Genomic DNA, 21,666 nt, shown 5'->3' on the forward strand with positions numbered 1-21,666 from the left:
ATTTAGGAGAGGACATTCCGTACCACTTGAAAGAGAATGGAAGTATTGCGAAGTTAAAACGATTTCCTAATGAATGTACTGTATTCATTTGTATATCCAGTGTCCACTAATGGCGCAGAAGTCTCCGCACGGTGTGGCCACTGTTGATGTTAACCTTCCGTCGAGCGCAACTGACCTGATTGGTGCACGTGTTCATTTTTATCTCGTATTCGCCATTCGCGGGGACCTATACTAGACTTAACTAAAGTTGGTGTCTGACAGGTAAGGTTGGAGGGAGGAGCATTGCACGTGCCATTTCACGATGTTGCCACATTCCAGCATTCCTTTCTACACCCCGCTTCCGGCTCACTTGTTCCCTCTTTCATTCTGACCGCTGTGATCTGTTGTAGACTACCTGGCCAGGCGGTGTCGTCTCATTTGCGTTCACTCTTATACAAACAGTCAGGTTCTTATCAGTGACATACAAACAGTCAGGTTGCTGTGAGGGAATTCCTTACTGAAGTATTGGTACAGGAAGACATCCCTCAAGTGACTGGCGAAACTGGGAATCTTACGAATCGTATATTGAATGTCATTAAATTACTTATATTTACCGTTTGAGACAGATGCGTTTATATCGGGACTGACGGGGAATAAACAGGACTCAAACCTTTTATTTACCGAGCTGGATAGCTGCAGTCGCTTAAGTGCGGCCAGTAAGCAGTATTCGGGAGATAGTGGGTTCGAACTCCACTGTCGGCAGCCTTGAAAATGGTTTTCCGTGGTTTCCCATTTTCACACCAGACAAATGCTGGGGCTGTACCTTAATTAAGGCCACGGCCGCTTCCTTCCCATTATTAGCCCTTTTCTGTCCCCTCGTCGCCGTAAGACCTATCTGTGTTGGGGCGACGTAAAGCTACTTGCAGAAAAAAAAAACCTTTTATTTAGAGTTACCAGATGGTTGTGGGTGTAAAGGCAGTTAAGAGTTTAAAGAAGTAGGAAAAAAGATGGGCGTGTTAAAACCGTTGAATTTTACACTTTGCGATTTCAAAACAAACGATTTTGCTGTAACACAACATCTTCGACAGTGCTAACCTTTTTATAGCAATTGTAGCTCATCTCAGTTAACTAACACTTTCCTATACAATAGGAGACAATATTAATATTAAATGAATGCTTACATAATGCTCTAACTGTTCAAATATTCATACTATGACGTTAAGTAAGCAGCTGCTCAAAATATAATCAGGCTACTTTCCTCTGTCTATATGTATGTCTACCTCTGTCTCGTTTATTGATACCGGGTCAGGATGAGATGAGATTAATATGAAGACGAAATGTGTTATGGTGAATGAAGTTGGGTAAGAGGTGCCTATGGATAGGAACAGTACCGACATTTGCCTGGAAGTGAAAATATTAAACCACAGAAAACTATTCTGAGAAGAGCCGACGGTGGGATTCGAACTCCCTCGAGGAGTATTCATCGCACTCGAAATATAAATTAAAATACAATGATTGCACGTGCGTGCGTACGTCAATAGTATTTAAAATACAATTAGAAACTTACCAACGGCCACTCACACTGAACTGCTTGCGACAAGATCTAGCTCACAAGTGAAGTGAGAGGTTTGGTGGTGGCGTGCCAGATGCGACCGTGCCGCATGCGACCCGTGCCACTAGCGACCGCATAATCTGTAACCGTGCCGGATGCGACCGGCGTTGACAAGCAAATTGTCATTTGATAAGTTCTGTCATCACCCAAGATAAGGTAAGCTACACGAAGTGCAATGCCATTTCAATAAGTCCTAGAAGCAGATACTGCCCCTACTTTTACGTAACAATTCTGGGGGAAACTCGTTTTACAACATGAAACATGGCGATGCGTTTTATCCCACCGGGCGAGTTGGCCATGCGGTTAGAGGCGCGCGGCTGGCCCTAAGCCATGCTTCCGGGAGATAGTGGGTTGGAATCCCACTGTCGGCAGCCCTGAAGATGGTTTTCCGTGGTTTCCCATTTTCACACCAGGCAAATTCTGGGGCTGTACTTTAATTAAGACCAGGGCCACTTGCTTCCCATTCCTAGCCCTTTCCTATCCCATCGTCGCCTTAAGGCCTGCCTGTGTCGGTGCGACGTAATGCCACTAGCAAAAAAAAAAAAAATCCTAATTCTCGGAAATTATTTACGACTTAGGCCTACTTACTTATCGTGTCCTATTATTACCAGGAGTGTCCGAGGACGTGTTCGGCTTGCCTTGTGCAGGACTTTCTACCTGACTCCCGTGGGCGGCCTGCGCGTCTGGATGGGGGATTATGATAATGAAGTAAGGAGAGATGAAACCCGGTTTCGGCACGTAGCCTACTCCTCTCGAATAATACCAAGGGGTCTGCTCAATGCTTTACGTCGCCATCCGACGGCCAAATCACCATCAACAGCATCATATCCCCTCACTCCATTTGAACACTGCGAAAAGATTTGGATTTGAATCCAGGCTTTTGGCATGCAATCTAGTGATTATAAACTGTCAACCACCAACTTTCCTACTCTGCCGGCCAACATTCTGATGGTGATTTTTTCTTCATCCAGGCTAAGTGGCTCAGACGGCTCAGACGGTTGAGATGCTGGTCTTCCGACTGCAACTTGGCAGGTTCGATCCTGGCTCAGTCCGGTGGTATTTGAACGTGCTCATATACGTCAGCTTTGTGTCGGTGGATTCACTGGCACGTGCGTGACTAAATTCCGGCACCATAAAAGTAGTTACTGAGACGTAAAGCCAGCAACATTATTATATTTTTCTTTCGACCAACGGCACTCGAACCTGCTAACCACGGTGTCAGACCTTTATTTTAGAAAATACCAAGTTAGCTACTTATAAGCAATCTGCCACTTGGTGACAGCCCTTAATGCAGATCAATTGCGATTGATGGGTCGCATGCGGCACGATGCTTGTCCACTCGGTCGCTATTGGCACGATAATGGCCTGGTCGCATCCGGCACGGTCGCATCTGGCACGTAACCGGTTTGGCAACTTCCAGCAAGACGAGCTGCCCTGAAGTTTTATCTACATGGCAACCGCAGTCGCCCCACCCTCGTTTCCATGGCAACCACACAGCCACTCCCTTTATCCCGCCTCGGCAGGCAGTAAACGGACCTCCCTCGTAAGAAATGTCAGACACAACTCTTATTATTAGCAGTATAGCTACTTCCACCTTTCAGTAGTTTACTGTTTCCGCGTAACCTTCAAGCCTGTGTCGGCCAGTTCATCGGAATCTTTTGTTTTACTTACTTGATAATGAAATAATGCATTACTTTATAAATATTCACGATAATAGTAATGTTATCCAACTTTGTGCTGGTCAGGCACATTGCGCCCGAACATAATGTATATTCATATTGTATAGTTTTGTTTCAGGCTTTATACTTCCAAAAACGGACTTTCTTATGATATCTACGTAAGCATAAGTCGTAAGTATAGTTTAAACGGCAATTATTATTGAAATAATATAGTTCTCTTCAGCAGATGTAAATTATTTTTGTTTCTGATTTCTAAAGTGTGTCTGTCAGGCTCTGGCGCGGAAATGGAATTCCAATTTGACATCAAGTGGTAAGGAATGTCCTGGCGGAAATGTTTGGGGATTACGGGAAAACCGTTCGCAGGTAGATAACGATCTAGGTGGTATGAAATGTCCTCAAAAATCAAGTGGTACGGATTGTCCGTGGTACAAAATGTCCGGACACCGGTTTTTAGCTTTCAACTGGTATGAACAATCCTCTTGATTACTGAAGACTTGTAAAGTCTTGAATTTTGGCAGTTTTATCTCTATTCTCTTGAGGATCAATTATTGGTGTTATCAGTGACCTGATTAATCTCAAGATGAACATTTTATCTTAGAAGTTTGTCAAGTACCGCAGAATTAGAAAGAAGTTTAACAGAAGAATACTGATTTAGAATAGTTACTTATTTTTTTATTTATTTATTTATTTATTTATTTATTTATTTAATTATCTATCTGGGAAACCAAAACAGCGAGAAGGCGAATTAGAGAGTTTCGCCATGAAAAATATATTTACAATGGAGTAGCACAATGCAAACATGAAGAAATAAGTGGAAGAACAATTAGGAAAAATTATCTAATGATAAAAATAGCGGGAAAAAAATTAAAAAAAATTACAAAGTAACTGTAGACACAATACTTAACAACAAAACATAAAGGCAAAAGGAACAACGAGGAAAATTAAAATTTGAAACTAAAACGAAAATAAGAACTTATGGCTAGGCACAGTAAGATAAGTAATTATTCTACTATACCGTTACGTATATGTTATATCTGTAACATATACGTAACGGTATAGTAGAGTAAAATATACATACATACATACATACATACATACATACATACATACATACATTATCAATATAGACTGTTATGCCTTTCAGCGTTAAGTCTGCAAGCCTCTGTGAATTTACTAAACGTCGCCACAATCCTCAATTTGCAACTAGTGTTGTGGCCTCATTTAGTTCTATACCTCTTATCTTTAAATCGTTAGAAACAGAGTCTAACCATCGTCGTCTTGGTCTCCCTCTACTTCTCTTACCCTCCATAACAGAGTCCATTATTCTCCTAGGTAACCTATCCTCCTCCATTCGCCTCACATGACCCCACCACCGAAGTCGGTTTATGCGTACAGCTTCATCCATCGAGTTCATTCCTAAATTAATCTTTATCTCCTCATTCCGAGTACCCACCCGCCATTGTTCCCACCTGTTTGTACCAACAATCATTCTTGCTACTTTCATGTCTGTTACTTCTAACTTATGAATAAGATATCCTAAGTCCACCCAGCTTTCGCTCCCGTAAAGCAAAGTTGGTCTGAAAACAGACCGATGTAAAGATAGTTTAGTCTGGGAGCTGACTTCCTTCTTACAGAATACTGCTGATCGCAACTGCGAGCTCACTGCATTAGCTTTACTACACCTTGATTTAATCTCACTTACTATATTACCATCCTGGGAGAACACACAACCTAAATACTTGAAATTATCGACCTGTTCTAGCTTTGTATCACCAATCTGACATTCAATTCTGTTGAATTTTGTTACCTACTGACATCAATTTAGTCTTCGAGAGGTTAATTTTCATACCATACTCATTGCACCTATTTTCAAGTTCCAAGATATTAGACTGCAGGCTTTCGGCACAGTCTGCCATTAAGACCAAGTCGTCAGCATAGGCCAAACTGCTTACTACATTTCCACCTAACTGAATCCCTCCCTGCCATTTTATACCTTTCAGCAGATGATCCATGTAAACTACGAACAGCAAAGGTGAAAGGTTACAGCCTTGTCTAACTCCTGTAAGTACCCTGAACGAAGAACTCATTCTACCATCAATTCTCACTGAAGCCCAATTGTCAACATAAATGCCTTTGATTGATTTTAATAATCTACCTTTAATTCCATAGTCCCCCAGTATGGCGAACATCTTTTCCCTCGGTACCCTGTCATATGCTTTCTCTAGATCTACGAAACATAAACACAACTGCCTATTCCTCTCGTAGCATTTTTCAATTACCTGGCGCATACTGAAAATCTGATCCTGACAGCCTCTCTGTGGTCTGAAACCACACTGGTTTTCATCCAACTTCCTCTCAACCACTGATCGCACCCTCCCTTCCAAGATGCCAGTGAATACCTTGCCTGGTATACTAATCAATGAGATACCTCGATAGTTGTTGCAATCCTTCCTGTTCCTTTGCTTATAGATAGGTGCAATTACTGCTTTTGTCCAATCTGAAGGTACCTTACCAACACTCCACGCTAATTTTACTACTCTATGAAGCCATTTCATCCCCGCCTTCCCACTATACTTCACCATTTCAGGTCTAATTTCATCTGTTCCTGCTGCCTTATGACAATGGAGTTTATTTACTATCCTTTCAACTTCCTCAAGCATAATTTCACCAACATCATTTTCCTCCTCCCAATGAGCTTGGCTATTTACAACACCAGCATTATGATTTCCTTTTACATTGAGAAGATGTTCAAAATATTCCCTCCACCTCTCCAGTGATTCCCTGGGATCTATTATGAGTTCACCTGAATTACTCAAAACACTGTTCATTTCCTTTTTCACTCCCTTCCTAAGATTCTTTATTACTGTCCAGAAAGGTTTCCCTGCTGCTTGACCTAGCCTTTCCAGGTTATTACCAAAATCTTCCCATGACTTCTTTTTGGATTCAACAACTATTTGTTTCGCTCTGTTTCTTTCATCTACGTACCAATCCCTGTCTGCCTCGGCCCTTGTTTGGAGCCATTTCTGATAAGCCTTCTTTTTACGTTTACAGGCTGCTCTCACTTCATCATTCCACCAAGATGTTCGCCTTTTCCCATCTTTACACACAGTTGTTCCTAGGCATTCCCTTGCTGTTTCTACTACAGCATCCCTGTATGCCACCCATTCACTTTCTATATCTTGAACCTGCTTACTGTCTACTGTTCGAAACTTCTCACTAATCATATCCATGTACTTCTGTCTAATTTCCTCGTCCTGGAGATTTTCTACCCTTATTCGTTTGCAGACAGATTTCACTTTCTCTACCCTAGGCCTAGAGATACTTAGTTCACTACAGATCAGATAGTGGTCTGTATCATCGAAAAATCCGCGAAAAACTCGTACATTCCTAACAGATTTCCTGAATTCAAAGTCTGTTAAGATATAGTCTATTATGGATCTGGTACCCCTAGCCTCCCATGTGTAGCGGTGAATAGCCTTATGCATGAAGAATGTATTCGTAACAGCTAAACCCATACTAGCACAGAAGTCCAGCAAACGCTTCCCATTCCCATTAGCTTCCATATCTTCCCCACATTTACCAATCACCCTTTCGTATCCTTCAGTTCTATTCCCAACTCTCGCATTGAAATCGCCCATTAGCACTATTCTATCCTTGCTGTTGACCCTGACCACGATGTCACTCAATGCTTCATAAAACTTGTCAACTTCATCCTCATCTGCACCCTCACATGGTGAATACACGGACACAATTCTTGTCCTAATTCCTCACACTGACAAATCTACCCACATCATTCGCTCATTTACGTGCCTAACAGAAACTATGTTGCGTGCAAAGGTATTCCTGATAAAGAGCCCTACCCCAGACTCTGCCCTTCCCTTTCTAACACCCGTCAAGTACACTTTATAATCTCCTATCTCTTCCTCATTATCTCCCCTTACCCGAATATCACTTACTCCTAGCACATCCAGATGCATCCTCTTTGCTGACTCAGCCAGTTCTACCTTCTTCCTTCCATAAGCCCCATTAATATTGATAGCTCCCCATCGAATTCCATTTCGTTCGCCAAGTTGTTTCCAAGGAGTCCCTCGCCTGTCAAATGGGAGTGGGACTCCATTACTCCCATAGGTCCGAGGCTTGCTTAAAGTGTTCTGAGCTCGGTAAATTAATGAAGCAGGATGCTGCCCTACTTGCACATAGTCCAAGTGAGGATCTCTCCTCTAATGGGTTATAGACCACCTGTGAATTGTATAGTCGTAGCCGTCTGAGCACAAGGAGGGCCACGACTCAGAATATGTCCGAGATGCCCACTCCCATTCCATAGCATCTGGTATCCCGACTCTCAGGACCACTTACTAGGCCACTCAGCCGTTGCCCATGGTTCACGAACTAGGACGTTACTACAGTAACCCACAAACATGAACCATAGTAAAATATACATAAACAAATATTACATTATGAACAATAGAGGGGACAGCAATGAGAAGAGAAAAAAAGGAATATGAAGAAAATGAGCTAAGTTAAGTTAAGGAAGATCCATTAAAGGGGGCATAAGAAGAAAAAAAGTCATAAGTTCCTGTCAGAAGATAAAGAGGGTTGGAATGCGGATAAATAAAGTTATTTGAATTTAACATTTATGAATGACTAGATCCTGTGTGTCCGTACACATGAAGACACTGTACTTTATAAAAGATGTGCATTCGGAGGATGGTGGGTTTGAATCCCACCGTTGGCAGCCCTGAACGGCTCACACGAACTCCGCTCCGCAACTTGCCCAAAATTGCACTAAGCACCAGAACTTCACAACTAGCAGCAGACCTGTGAATTTCTCTTGGCCACTCCACGCAACACATCAGTGAGCCATATAATAACGAGCTGTTATTCAGAAAATGCTTTTACGGTAACTAAAATATTAGAATGTGTTTAAAGAAAAACGAGCTTTAAATGCAAGTATCTTTATTCAGAAGGCCGATCTCGAGAGCCAAGAATAACCTCGTAATCTGCAGGCCTTCGGGCTGTGCAACAGTCGCTTGGTAGGCCATGGTTTTCTTTAATATTCTGAAGAAAGTTTTAATCTACGATAACATTTAAACTTTTACATCTGCTGAAGAGAACTATATTATTTCAATAATAATTGCCGTTTAAACTATACTTACGACTTATGCTTACGTAGATATCATAAGAAAGTCCGTTTTTGGAAGTATAAAGCCTGAAACAAAACCATGCAATAGAAATATACATTATGTTCGGGCGCAATGTGCCTGACCAGCACAAAGTTGGATAATATTACTATTATCGTGAATATTTATGCATTATTTCATTATCAAGTAAGTAAAACAAAAGATTCTGATGAACTGGCCGATATGGGCTTGAAGGTTACGCGGAAACAATAAACTACTGAAAGTTGGAAGTTGCTATACTGCTAATAATAAGAGTTGATGTCTGACAGTTCTTAGAGAGAGGTCCGTTTACTGCCTGCCGAGGCGGGATAAAGGGAGTGGCTGTGTGGAAACGAGAGTGGGGCGACTGCGGTTGCCATGGAGATAAAACTTCAGGGCAGTTCGTCTTGCTGAAAGTTGCCAAACCGGTTACGTGCCGGATGCGACCAGGCCATTATCGTGCCAATAGCGACCGAGCGGATAAGCATCGTGCCGCATGCGACCCATCAATCACTTACATTTGATCTGCATTAAGGGCTGTCACCAAGTGGCAGATTGCTTACAAGTAGCTAACATGGTATTTTCTAAAATATAGGTCTGACACCGTGATTAGCAGGTTCGAGTGCCGTTGGTCGAAAGAAAAAACATATTAATATTGCTGGCTTTACGTCCCAGTAACTACTTTTATGGTTTTAGGAGACACCGAGGTGCCGGAATTTAGTCCCGCAGGAGTTATTTTACGTGCCAGTAAATCCACCGACACAAAGCTGACGTATTTGAACACGCTTAATTACCACCGGACTGAGCCAGGATCGAACCTGCCAAGTTGGAGTCGGAAGACCAGCATCTCAACCGTCTGAGCCGTCTGTGCCACATAGCCTGGATGAAAAAAATCACCATCAGAATGTTGGCCGGCAGGGTAGGAAAGTTGGTGGTAGACTGTTTCTAATCACTAGATTGCATGCCAAAAGGCGGGATTCAAATCCAAACCTTTTCGCAGCGTTCAAATGGAGTGAGGGGATATGATGCTGTTGATGGTGATTCGGCCGTCGGATGGCGACGTAAAGCATTGAGCAGGCCCCTTGGTATTATTCGAGAGGAGTAGGCTACGTGCCGAAACCGGGTTTCATCTCTCCTTACTTCATTATCATAATCCCACATCCAGACGCGCAGGCCGCCCAAGGGTGTCAGATAGAAAGACCTGCACCAGGCAAGGAATGGGAATGGGATGGAAGCGGCCCTGGTCTTAATTAACGTACAGCCCCAGCATTTGCCTGGTCTGAAAATGGGAAACCACGGAAAACCAAGTTCAGGGCTGCCGACGGTGGGATTCGAACCCACTATCTCCCGGATGCCAGCTCAGGGCCGCGCGCCTCTAACCGCATGGCCAACTCGCCCGGTGGGAAAAGACGTAAATGCGTCACCATGTTTCGTGTTGTAAAACGAGTTTCCCCCAGAAGTGTTATGTAAAGTAGGGGCAGTAGCTGCTTATAGGACTTATTGAAATGGCATTGTACTTCGTTTAGCTTACCTTATCTTGGGTGATGACACAACTTATTAAATGACAATTTGCTTGTCAACGCCGGTCACATCCGGCACGGTTACTGATTATGCGGTCGCTAGTGGCACGGGTCGCATGCGGCACGGTCGCATCTGGCACGCCACCATTTCTTTACATATTTCAATTTTTCTTCAAATGTTTCCTTGAAGGATACTCGCGTATCCCACTAAAAGTCTCTGGCGTTCCCCTACGGGTTCGTGTACAACAGTACAAGAACCACTGCCCTAAAGCGTATCAATAATATCACACTCACACAGCTTTGTACCCTGGCTACACCTTCTTCAAGAACGCTATTAAGGTACATTATAACCACCGTCAACTTAATTCTAAACTTCAAGCACTCTCTCAACAACCCCCAACGCTACTAAGCCTCAAACTCACCCCCCACCACCACCCAAAAATATCGTGAATAGCAACAAACCAAGTCACAAAACCTCACCTAACCATAGAAATGTTAAAGTCATTACTTTCTCTCCTGATAAATTCATGCTAATCCCAAACCCCTCCTTCCTCTACCCCTTAAAAATTGCATACCTAAACAAACATCTGGCATCTCACACAGTCTCTCGTAGCCCTCATAGACGGGCCAGTACAGATGGCACATTCCCTAGCGCGCCATGCACTAAAGCCCCTTTCCCCCTAAAAACCTCGTCACTATCATTGGTACAAATTCGCCTCCGACATCATATCTCAACTACTACACACACATCGCACCTCCTATCTTTCCTAATAAACGGAAGCTTAGGACAAAATCTTCGACACCATCAAGATGGTAAATTGGCCAGAACTTCAACCAGCGAAACAAGCAACCTTCCAACCTGTCGTTGTGGGGCATAAGACCCCCTTTTTTTGAGGTCCCAAGGTCCCAACTTTCAATACCACTTGGGTGAGGTGACACCCCACGGGGTGGCAAACGAGTTCGGAATGATTGACTATTGTTGTTAGCTGGTGTGTGTGCTTTGTTCTTTAGTTGCCACTCATGTCAGCTTGATAGCAATAACTGCAGGAATTTCAGAAACTAACCTATCAAGAGCTAGTATCAACAGGGTCATCGAAAAAAGAATACTTTTTTTAAATTGCTGCTTCATGTGAGATAAACCACGGCCGACTTGATGCGTCGCTCTAGTGAGCGCAGCGAGGGATCCAGTCGGCCGTGGGTAAACATATTGAGACGGTTATGGTCTTAAACCGAAGAGGAAAGATGGAAGTTATTTTACATGTCTTAATACATTTTTACTGTATGTACGTCCCGTTAGTGGCACGGCAGACATCGAATCGATAATAATCAATTTCTCGCCGTCTGCCTTTGTAGCGTAACGGTTAGCACTATTAGCTGCCGTCCTCGGGCGCCCGGGTTCGATTCCGGGAAATGCAAAAAAACTTAGGAGTGGCAGGAGGGCTGGTATGTGGTTAAAGTGGTATATGCAGCTCACCTCCATCGGGGGTGTTCCTGAAAAGAGCTCAGAACGAGGACACGCGTTTATTTTACTGTACTTTACTTTCTTGCCTCGTACTCTAGAACACGTATGGAATTACAAATGAGATGGCAGGAGTAATCCTTTCTCTGAGATGAACTAAGTCACGTAAATTGTCTCCATAACCAATGTTCTTAATGTATTCCCAGAAGACGTCCACTGGACTGAGATCAAGGCTTCTAGAGGGCCAGGGAACAAGGCCACCACTATCAATTAAACCTTTCGGAAACTGAGCACTCAGTGCGTTACCTACATTGTCCGGCGCATCGCAACTCTGATAAGTTGTTCTAAAGTTATGTTCAAAAGGAACATTTTATTTGAATTCGCGAACTAAAGCACGCACTGAGGTTACTGTTGGGCAGTCCATGGCGTACTGGCCTGGCTGCACAGCACACATCCAGACGCGGTATTCATAGCGAGGGATAGGTTAGGGAACTAATACGACGAGTACTAACAGCGGTTTGAAGAAAAACATCCTTCATAACTCTTCAGTTTAACACCATAAACGCCCCGGCATTTTTATCCTACTTGAAACAGGATTTTCTTAAATATGGGTATTGTTTTTCGATGATCCTATATTTGCCGCCAATGTCAGTAGTTCAAACCATTGAAATGTCCCCTCATTTTTCCGTCCAGGGCTAGCCTACATTGTCCTATATGCTTTTGTAATTACTGATCTGTCATAACACGTTTTATTTTCCAGGTAGTCAACAGCTATGAGACTTCATCTGTCATTAATAACCCTGCTTCTGGGTTGGGTGAGTGTTACTACAGCTGCTAACATATTGATGCTACTGAACGTCCCATCGCGAAGTCACCACATCTGGAACAGCGCTCTCGTCACTGCGCTAGCAGAAAGAGGTCATAATGTCACCGTTCTAGCCACACTGCCTGTGAAGAAGCCAGGCCCAAACGTCACTAGCCTTGTCCTAGAAGGGATGTACGAGTTTACAGAAGAAGAAGAATTTGACATCGAGGAAATGAGTGAGATGCCGCCAACAGAAATGTTAGATTTTATGTTTGACTGGGTGAATTCAATATGCGACTTCACCTTCAAGAATAAAGGAATGAAGACTCTGCTAAACTACCCAGACAATTTCAAGTTCGATTTGATTATATATGAACCGATGTGTGGAGAATGTCTTCTAGGATTAACAAAAAGATTTGGGTAAGTACGTTAATATTTTTATAGCTGGGAGATATTGATTTTTGACACTCCCTTTGGACGGAGGTTGAAGATGAACAAACACTCCTTTTTTCACTAGATCTGCCCGCACACCGCCGGCGGTAACAGCGAAATTGTACCGGCAGTCTCGACGCAAGCGAGTCTCGCTTGCAAAACTTAGAACGCAATTGTAGAACATGGAGTCTGTTTCTGTCTCACTCGCTTTGGCTGCCTTCAGGCGTACCACTTTGCAACCACACCACAGTAGTTGGCTGGGGTCGGTTTCAAGCTCTTTTCGAAATGCAATCTTGGCTTCACACGTACATCACACGACAGTCAAGTTCAACCACTGCCGCAATCTGTGGGCGACATCACCCACAGAAACGTCGCTGGCAGTGGTCAAACGCAATCCACACGTACCGCTTAGCAACCACGCGCCAGTGATAGCACTGCGAACCTCGCGCACACCACTCACTCCAGTCGTTCCCTTCGTTTCCAGACGGTGATACGCATTTCCATTCTATTAATTATTACTATTATTAATTAAATAATTTAAAAACTTATCATCGTACATTCTCAAAGACTGATACAGTAAACGAAACGGACTTCCGCTCCTGTTTTCTATAATAGGATGGATACAATAAACTCTAAAAAATTGTAATGTTAATTGCTTTACATCCCACTAACTACTTTTACGGTTTTCCGAAACTCCGAGGTGCCGGAATTTAGTCCCGCAGGAGTTCTTTTACGTGCCAGTATATATACCGACACGAGGCTGACGTATTTGAGCACCTTCAAATACCACCGGACTGAGCCAGGATCGAACCTGCCAAGTTGGGCTCAGGAGGCCAGCGCCTCAACCGTCTGAGCCACTCAGCCCGACTGCAATAAACTCTATTTCGATGACGCCGTCTTCGTCGACGTAACAAAAGCAACAGCAATGCTTCCCCTTCGAAATTCGCCTCAATACTGTGTACTTAAGGATGCCGTCGATACGAACAAATAACTACAAAGAACCACATATTTGTGGTTAAGAGTGTTCGATTGTGACCACAGCTGAACCAGTCAAGAAGCACAGTTTTGCAGTTGCGGAGTGAGTGGTACGTGTGAAGGCAGCCTTAGTCGATTACATCCAACTAACATAGGAAATAATATAGAAGTGGCGGTGGTGATTATTATTTTTTAAGAGGAAGTACAACGTAAAACTAAGGGCCACGAAGGTGTGACAGCGAAATATCTCTTACCCAATTAATCCTTATATCGTTGGGGTCGGAAAAAAAAGTTAGTGTCGGATAAGATAGGTGAAGGTGAGGAACATGGAACAAGTGGAAGCGATGCCAGATCCAGACTCAGCTAGGGGACCTGTGGTTGCCAACCCACGCTCCTAAAGGGGCCCATTCACATTCGAGCGGGTTGCCCAGCCGGTCCACGAAATAAATCCCACGCTCGAACCCAACTGGCTTGACTGTTACCATACACTAGCGAACCGGTTGGCCCACTGGTCCGCCAGTCTGCAAACAGGCCTGGGAAGTTCGCTACGACTTGAAATATTTTACTTTAGGCTATCGTTTACTTTACGTCGTACCAACACAGATAGGTGTTATGTCGATGATGGGGTAGAAAAGGGCTAGGAGTGGGAAGGAAGCGGCCGTGGCCTTAATACAGCCCCGGCATTTGTCTGCTGTGAAAGTTAATCCCCCTGTAGGTGGGGGCGATAGAATAACACCCACGGTATCCCCTGCCTGTCGTGAGAGGCGACTAAAAGGGACCATAAGGGCCGTCAAAGTGGGAGCGTGCGTTGGCGACAACGGGGCTTTGAGCTGAGTCCTGGCATTGCTTTTACTTACTTATGCCAAGATCCTCATTTTCATCTATCCTCTCTGACCTCCCTTAGTCAACTCTTGTTCTTTTCCTACCCCGACGGTATCAGAGCACTCGAGGCCTAGGGAGTCTTTCATTTTCACGCCCGTCGTGGCCCTTGCATTTCTTTGACCGATATCTTCATTTTCCAAGTGTCGGATCCCTTCCATTTTTGCCTCTTAAAACAATACTCACCACCACTGGTGTGAAAATGAGAAAACACGGAAAACTATATTCAGGGCTGGAGACAGTGGGGTTCGAACCCACTACCTCCCGAATGCAAGGTCAGAGCTGCGCGTCCCTAACAGCACTGCCAACTCGCTCGTTGGAAACGTGTGTGTGTGTGTGTGTGTGTGTGTGTGTGTGTGTGTGTGTGCATGGGCAGGGACCTAATGAAGAAAATGACGAACTGCCTTATACGGGGCTGAGACGGACCCTGAGGAAAGAAGAAGACTGGAAGCATTTGAGATGTGGATTTGGAGGAGGTTGAAGGGGAAAAAATGGGTAGAGAAAGTGAGAAATGAGGAGATGCTGAGAAGAGTGCAAAGAGACATAAATACACTGATTTAGCAAATGTCATGGGATAGTCACCTGCGAACTGCAGTAAGACGCTGTGGAAGTGAGTCGACAAATCCCTGGTAGTCCTCTGGACGAAGCTGACACCAAATCGTTTGCAGAGCGGCCGCCAATGCTGGTTTGTTCGTGGGTGCAGGATCCATGGCACGAAGCCTGCATTCCAGGACATCCCAGATATGCTCGATAGGGTTCATATCGGGGCTCCTGGGTGGCCATGGCAGTCGTTGGACCTCCGCTGCATTTTCCTGGAACCATTCCCGGGCGACGTGGGAGCGATGTGGCGGCGCGTTATCATCTTGAAACACCGCAGAACCGTCTGGGCGCTGGAAGGCCAAAAATGGGTGGAGATGGCCACCGAGCAGCTCAACATACCGCGTACCATTCAAAGTCTCTTCCAGAACAACTAGGGGGCCCATTCTATACCAGGAAAATGCACCCCAGACCATAACAGAGACACCAGCGCCCTGGACCACACCTTCGAAGCAGGCGGGATCCATCGCTTAATGTGGTCTGCGCCATACACGGTGCCTCCCATCGACATGGTGCAGTTGAAATCGTGATTCGTCCGACCATATCACGTTACGCCATTGTTCCAGTGTCCATCCCTGATGACTGGCGACAAATGCGCGTCGTTGTGCCCGATGACGTTGGGTTAACAGTGGTACCCGTGTGCGGCGCCGGCTCCCATACCCCCATAGAACCCATGTTCCTACGGATTGTCCACTGGGAGACGTGTCTAGCACGGCCTGTGTTGAATTGAGCCGTGATTTGTTGCACGGTTGCCCGTCTGTCACTATTGACAATCCGTCTCAGATGTCGCCGGTTACGGTCATCGAGGGTGGCTGGACGGCCGGTAGTTCGTCTGTTGTGGACAGTGACACCCGCATTTAACGATTCACGATACACCCTGGACACGGTCAATCGTGTGAAGCCGAATTCCCGCACCCCTTTCGAAATCGCACTTCCCATCCGTCCGGCACCGACCACCATACCACGTTCGAGCGGTGTCAGCTCACGACGACGTTCCACGTTACACCTGTCACATGCACAGTCACTGCTCTCAAGGTCTCCTATACAACTGTTGCTGGCACAGGGGGCGTGTGGTGCGCAGACAACACACCTGCGCATCAGTTCTCCGCTATCTCATAACATTTGCTCAGTCAGTGTATTCTCCAATGCACCATACCTTTTTTTAATTATTTATTTCTCTTCTTGTTTCCTTGAGACCTCCTGGACCACGCGCTTCCTAACTATGGTGAGCTTTCTTCTTGGCCCAGTATTCTTTCATCTTTGCACTGTGAGTTGCTTTCCTTTCCCGAGTCCACTTCACTCCCGCTCCAGAACGCAATGTTTTAGCAGAAGGAGAGTGTCAGATGTTCTGAATGATTTATCCCTACTGAATATATCCTTGGGATCAGTTTTTAAAAATTCTAGGTCCCTTCGAACCAGTTTCGTCCATTAAATATTTGTCCCCTTCCCTCTGAAAATGGTGTTGAAGATTCTTGAAATCAGTCTCTTGCCCATTCTGACTATGTGATCGTGGAAGATGTCTCCGCTTTTTCCTGGCTGATACTATGCTCTCTCAATATGTTGGTAAAGCTCGTTCTTATGCCTGATTCTGTTTTCACTCCCTCTTTCATGGGGCCCATGCTTTTTCTCAGGATCTTTCGTTCTTTCAGTTCCAGATTCCTGAGTTGTCCCTTTTTGACCATGTTCAAGCATTATGAGGCCAACAGTACTGAAGGTACAGTTTCATAGTGCCGAAGTTTGAGGTGAAGGGCAAGGGATTTGGACTTGTACACGTTGTTACAGAGATGGAAAGCTCTCTCCGGTTTGGTACACCTGGCTCATAGTTAGATCCTCAGTAACGTTCTCGGAGGTATTTGTACGAGTTAGTCTCCTTATTACCGTATACCCGTATGGGATTGAGTTGGGTGCATCTCTTATATTGGTGATGAACTCCGTTTAGTTACTGGAAATCTTCAACCCTAGTCTACCTGCTATTTGACTGAGGAAAGGGAGCTGGTGTGTAGCTTTCTCCATACTTGATGTTAGGAATGTGAGGTCATCTGCGAAAGCCAGCCAATTCATTTTAAACTTGTCCTACTTGAAACCGAGTTGTCTGATAGTTTTCGTCCTTTCAAGTATGACCTTCTCTAGAATGCAGTTGAAGAGAATAGGGGATAAACCACTCCCTTGCCTAACATCAGTTCTGAGATCAAAGCTTTTTGATAGTTCCCCTCTGATTTTTTTTACAAGTTGTTTTACGTCGCACCGACACAGATAGCTTTTATGGCGATGATAGGACAGGACAGGGCTAGGAGTGAGAAGGAAGCGGCCCTGGCCTTAATTCAGGTACAGCCCCAGCATTTTCCTGGTGTGAAAATGGGAAACCACGGTAAACCGTATTCAGGGCTGCCGACAGTGGGGTTCGAACCCACTATCTCCCGAATACTGGATACTGGCCGCACTTAAGTGCCTGCAGCTATCGAGCTCGGTATCTCTGAATTTGACCTTTGACTTAGTGTTTGTCAAAGTATTATTTACTAGCATGTAGCCGCGGCTTCACCCGCGTTTATTAATCCAGTCGTTAGATGTTTTGAAGTATTTATTTAAATTAAAATAAAACATTATATTTTATTAACACACATTGTTTTTAGATAGGTAAATTGGATGAAATACAGTACTTTTATTTTTAATAGCTGTGACCGCGACTTCGAAATCGTTGAATTTTCTTTTTGACTTATAAAGTTTCCTTGTCAACTTTTGAAGTATTTTGATTTTTTTTTCGTATTAATCTCATTCGAAAATTTCTTGATATGCAATGTATGGTGTACTATTTCCTTGGGCTATTTTGACTTATAAAGCTTCCTTGTCAACGTTTGAAATAGTTTGATTTTTTTCGCTTTTCGTATTAATGATGATGCTTGTTGTTTAAAGGGGCCTAACATCGAAGGTCATCGGCCCTTTCATAATAATCTCATTGTAAAAATCTCTTTATATACGATGTTTGGTGTACGATTTCCATGGGATAAAACAACGCTAGTGGCATCCCTCGCTCGTGAACATGCGACGTATAGCTGCCCATGGGTAAAGCAACCCTTAGTTAATATATGCCAGGTTTTCTTTTAGGCATGACTAATAACTACTCAATACGAACGAACACTAACACGGCGCGCGTTGAGACTCAACCATCTGCAATAGCCCGCTCGTGCGTACTGAGCCCGCGCCACAGCCAGCCTTTGGGATATTAAGTCGTTGGAGGGAGAAGCGGTGTGAGGCACATTTCGATGCGGTGAAGGGGAACACGCTGTACGGGACACTGCTTCTTTAGTTTATTACTATATTTTCGCAGACCACCGAGATGGCTCCCAGCAGTAGGCCAAGATCAGTTGCCTTAGAAACGCCTTAATGGAAGAGTGGAGTTATGAACCTAGTTAGTAGATTCTATGGAGGTCAAGAAAATTTAGCGAATGGGTGGTTGTTAGGGCAAGGTTAGCAATAAAAACACACTCATAGTAAGTTATCTATGGAGCAATTGGGGAGTAATCCAATGTGGAGGCACTCAGGGCAATAAAATTAAACCAAAATATGCCCTCAAAGAAATTAAGATAACACGTTCACACAACCACCACACCAAATAAATGCACAACTATTACTTGATACCCACTAACACTACACATAACATGCGAAAAGAAATTAAGATTGCGGAGCTCTACTACACAAGTCATGATCTCTTCCAGTGAGTCTATACTTTGGTCTTAGCCAAGAGGCCGAGAAGTGTTTACAGTATAATTTTTCCAGATAGTAATTCATATGTGTACCAATTTTGAGTGGCAAATCTCGCTGTTGTAGAATCCTTGAGCTGGTGTTAGCATGGTTACGGCTGGTCGTTTCTTTATCGGATTCCTAGAGCAGGGGTAGTGTGGAGCCAATATCTCCATAACGGTTGATTTTAGGACCTTAAAACAGTTTACGTGGCCGTAGGGCTTACAAAGTTTTGTTCTTAGCGTCAAGGGGCTTAAAATGAGCTTTGTATCGTCCCTGTACGACAAATTCGTATTTCGCCTACTATTTTTTTAACCTCCCCTCCCCCGTCGCCAACCCTCTAACTGTTTTGAAAATTTAAAAGTAGCCTAAGTTACTCATTATACCATCAGCTATCTGCCAATGAAAGTCCCGTCAAAATCGGTTCAACCGTTTCGGAGATTAGCCGGAACAGACAGACAGACAGACAGACAGACAGACAGACAGACAGACAGACAGACAGACAGACAGACAGACAGACAGACAGACAGACAGACAGACAGACAGACAGACAGACAGACAGACAGACAGACAGACAGACAGACAAAAATTATACAAACTGGTTTTTAGTTCTAGATATCGTATATACATTCATATGCACTTAGTAAAATGCCGTTATTTTGACATTACCAACAGACACTTCAATTTTATTTATTTGTGTAGATTTAATATACTGTTTTTCGTTTTACTTTATTTGATTTTCTTCCAGGTCGCCGCCTTTGATAGGAGTAAACGGATTTAGCCATACACATTGGGTTGACTACCCGTTTGGAAATCCAAATAATCCTTCCTACATCCCTGACGTAATGTTACCATACTCAGACCATATGACATTCTTACAACGGATGGACAACTTTATTCTTAATCTGAGGATGGATCATCTCTGGAATTCTAAAGTACTTCCAAATATTGATGGTAAGGAAAATCTCACACAGAAAGTCATTTATAAAAAGGATTCATATCGTACAACATGCTGAAGGACTTAGTATAACTGGGTGAAACCTATCAAAACTTGACGGATGACGGATGGAGTATTTATGGAAGGACGTCCTTTTATAAAACATCAGTTCATGGTTACATTTTTGCATCGATATTTCTAAATATCCTTGGTTGAATGGTAAGCGTAATGGCCTTCGATTAGGCGGGCCCGGGTTCGATTTCCGGTCGGGTCAGGGATTTTACCTTCATCTGGTTAATCTCCCTGGCTCGAGGACTGGGTGTTTCTAAATGTATAAGTTCAATTCATCATGTCAATTCATAATGAATTATTTAATATTAATAAGATTATCACTACCAATTGGCCAAACGGTGTATAACCAACGGCCAAAATATTAAACAAATGTCCACAAAGCGTGGAATTCTGGACCTTAGTGTGCAAGTACCGGGTTGATTTTCACAATATTTCTCTTCTTTATTAGGTAAATGATTCAGCGAACAGACAGAAATCGGAAACTCGGGCTATGTAATAATCTCCTCCATTCTATGGATGTTTCTACAGTAAATGTCCCACAATATGTGGAATGCGTGAAACATCAACGATTCCTTATCTTAAAGGATCTTTTAAAACAAAACGTTATGAATGCTGATACTTTTAGGCAGAATTTGCACTTTCAAATTTTCCGTCGATCGCACTCGAGACATAGCAATACGTCCGTAGCTAGATACAGGTTGGGACAAATAAATACCGAATGCCTGGTCCGATTCTTTGGATGAATTGTCAACCCTGAAGTCTTCGGTTAAGAGGATCTCGGGTTCGATTTCCGGCCGATCGTTGAGTTTACAACGGTTCGGAGACTGGTAGTTTGTGACTGTCCCAACATTCTCCTCTTCATATTCATACAATACACCACACCACTAACCACTACAAAAATATATATATATATTTGCAAGTTGCTTTACGCCGCACCGACACAGATAGGTCTTGTGAAGACGATGGAACAGGAAAAGGCTAGGAGTGGTTAGAAAGTGGCCGTGGCCTTAATTAAGGTACAGCCCCAGCATTTGCCTGGTGTGAAAATCGGAAACCACGGAAAACCATCTTCAAGGCTGCCGACAGTGGGGTTCGAACCCACTATCTCCCACCACAGAAACACGCGCAATAGTGATTAGACTACAACCTCCCAGAAAGGACTAGCGTCAGGAAGGGCATCCGGCCGCAAAATAGGGCCAATCCACATCTGCAACGCAGTTTGCACCCGCGACCACCCAATGTGTGTGGGAAAAGTGGTAGAAGTGGAAGAAGAGGAAGAGAAGAAGAACAGTGCATAGCAATAACCATATATGTTGTTTAAGTAACCCAAATTAAGTGGAATTACGTTTAAACTACCTATCTCTATTGAATAGGAATAACCGAACGAGTTAAGGGTGTGCAGCTGTGAGCTTGTATCCGGGAGATAGCGGGTTCGAACCCTATTGTCGGCAGCCCTGAATATGGTTTTCCATGGTTTCCCCATTTTCGCACAAGGCAAATTCTGCGGCTGTAATTTAATTAAGGCCACGGGCGCAAATAGCAAACAGTAAGAAAAATGGGACAACGTTTCTGTTTATCACTTTGTGTTCGTCATATACAGTAAGTTTATTTGCTCTTTCTCTGCCACCAGTTAATGTTCTTTGCCTTTTGACTCTTTTATGCGTGTTAACTTTGTAACTGAGATCTGAGGACAATTGGATACCGCCCGTGTCCAGCATCAACATTACGGAAAGAAGTACGCTGATTGATATTAATATTTCCAGTCCCAAAGTCATTACCTCCATGACCATCTACATGAATTTTGAAATTAATAGCATTAACAC

At 43.8% G+C, this 21,666-nt stretch overlaps 1 protein-coding gene across 1 annotated transcript in view; it reads left to right on the forward strand.

Annotated features, from left to right (window-relative positions):
• LOC136883250 (UDP-glucosyltransferase 2) overlaps nucleotides 1-21,666 on the forward strand; it is a 39,783-nt gene that overhangs the window by 4,679 nt on the left and 13,438 nt on the right. Inside the window, exons 2-3 of the mRNA XM_067155461.2 lie at nucleotides 12,169-12,633; nucleotides 19,583-19,788. Of these exons, the coding sequence (XP_067011562.2) occupies nucleotides 12,182-12,633; nucleotides 19,583-19,788 (658 nt within the window). The 5' untranslated portion in view covers nucleotides 12,169-12,181. The remainder of the gene's footprint in view (nucleotides 1-12,168; nucleotides 12,634-19,582; nucleotides 19,789-21,666) is intronic.

The sequence above is a fragment of the Anabrus simplex genome, chromosome 11, assembly GCF_040414725.1.
Source record: "Anabrus simplex isolate iqAnaSimp1 chromosome 11, ASM4041472v1, whole genome shotgun sequence".
Lineage (NCBI taxonomy): Eukaryota > Metazoa > Arthropoda > Insecta > Orthoptera > Tettigoniidae > Anabrus > Anabrus simplex.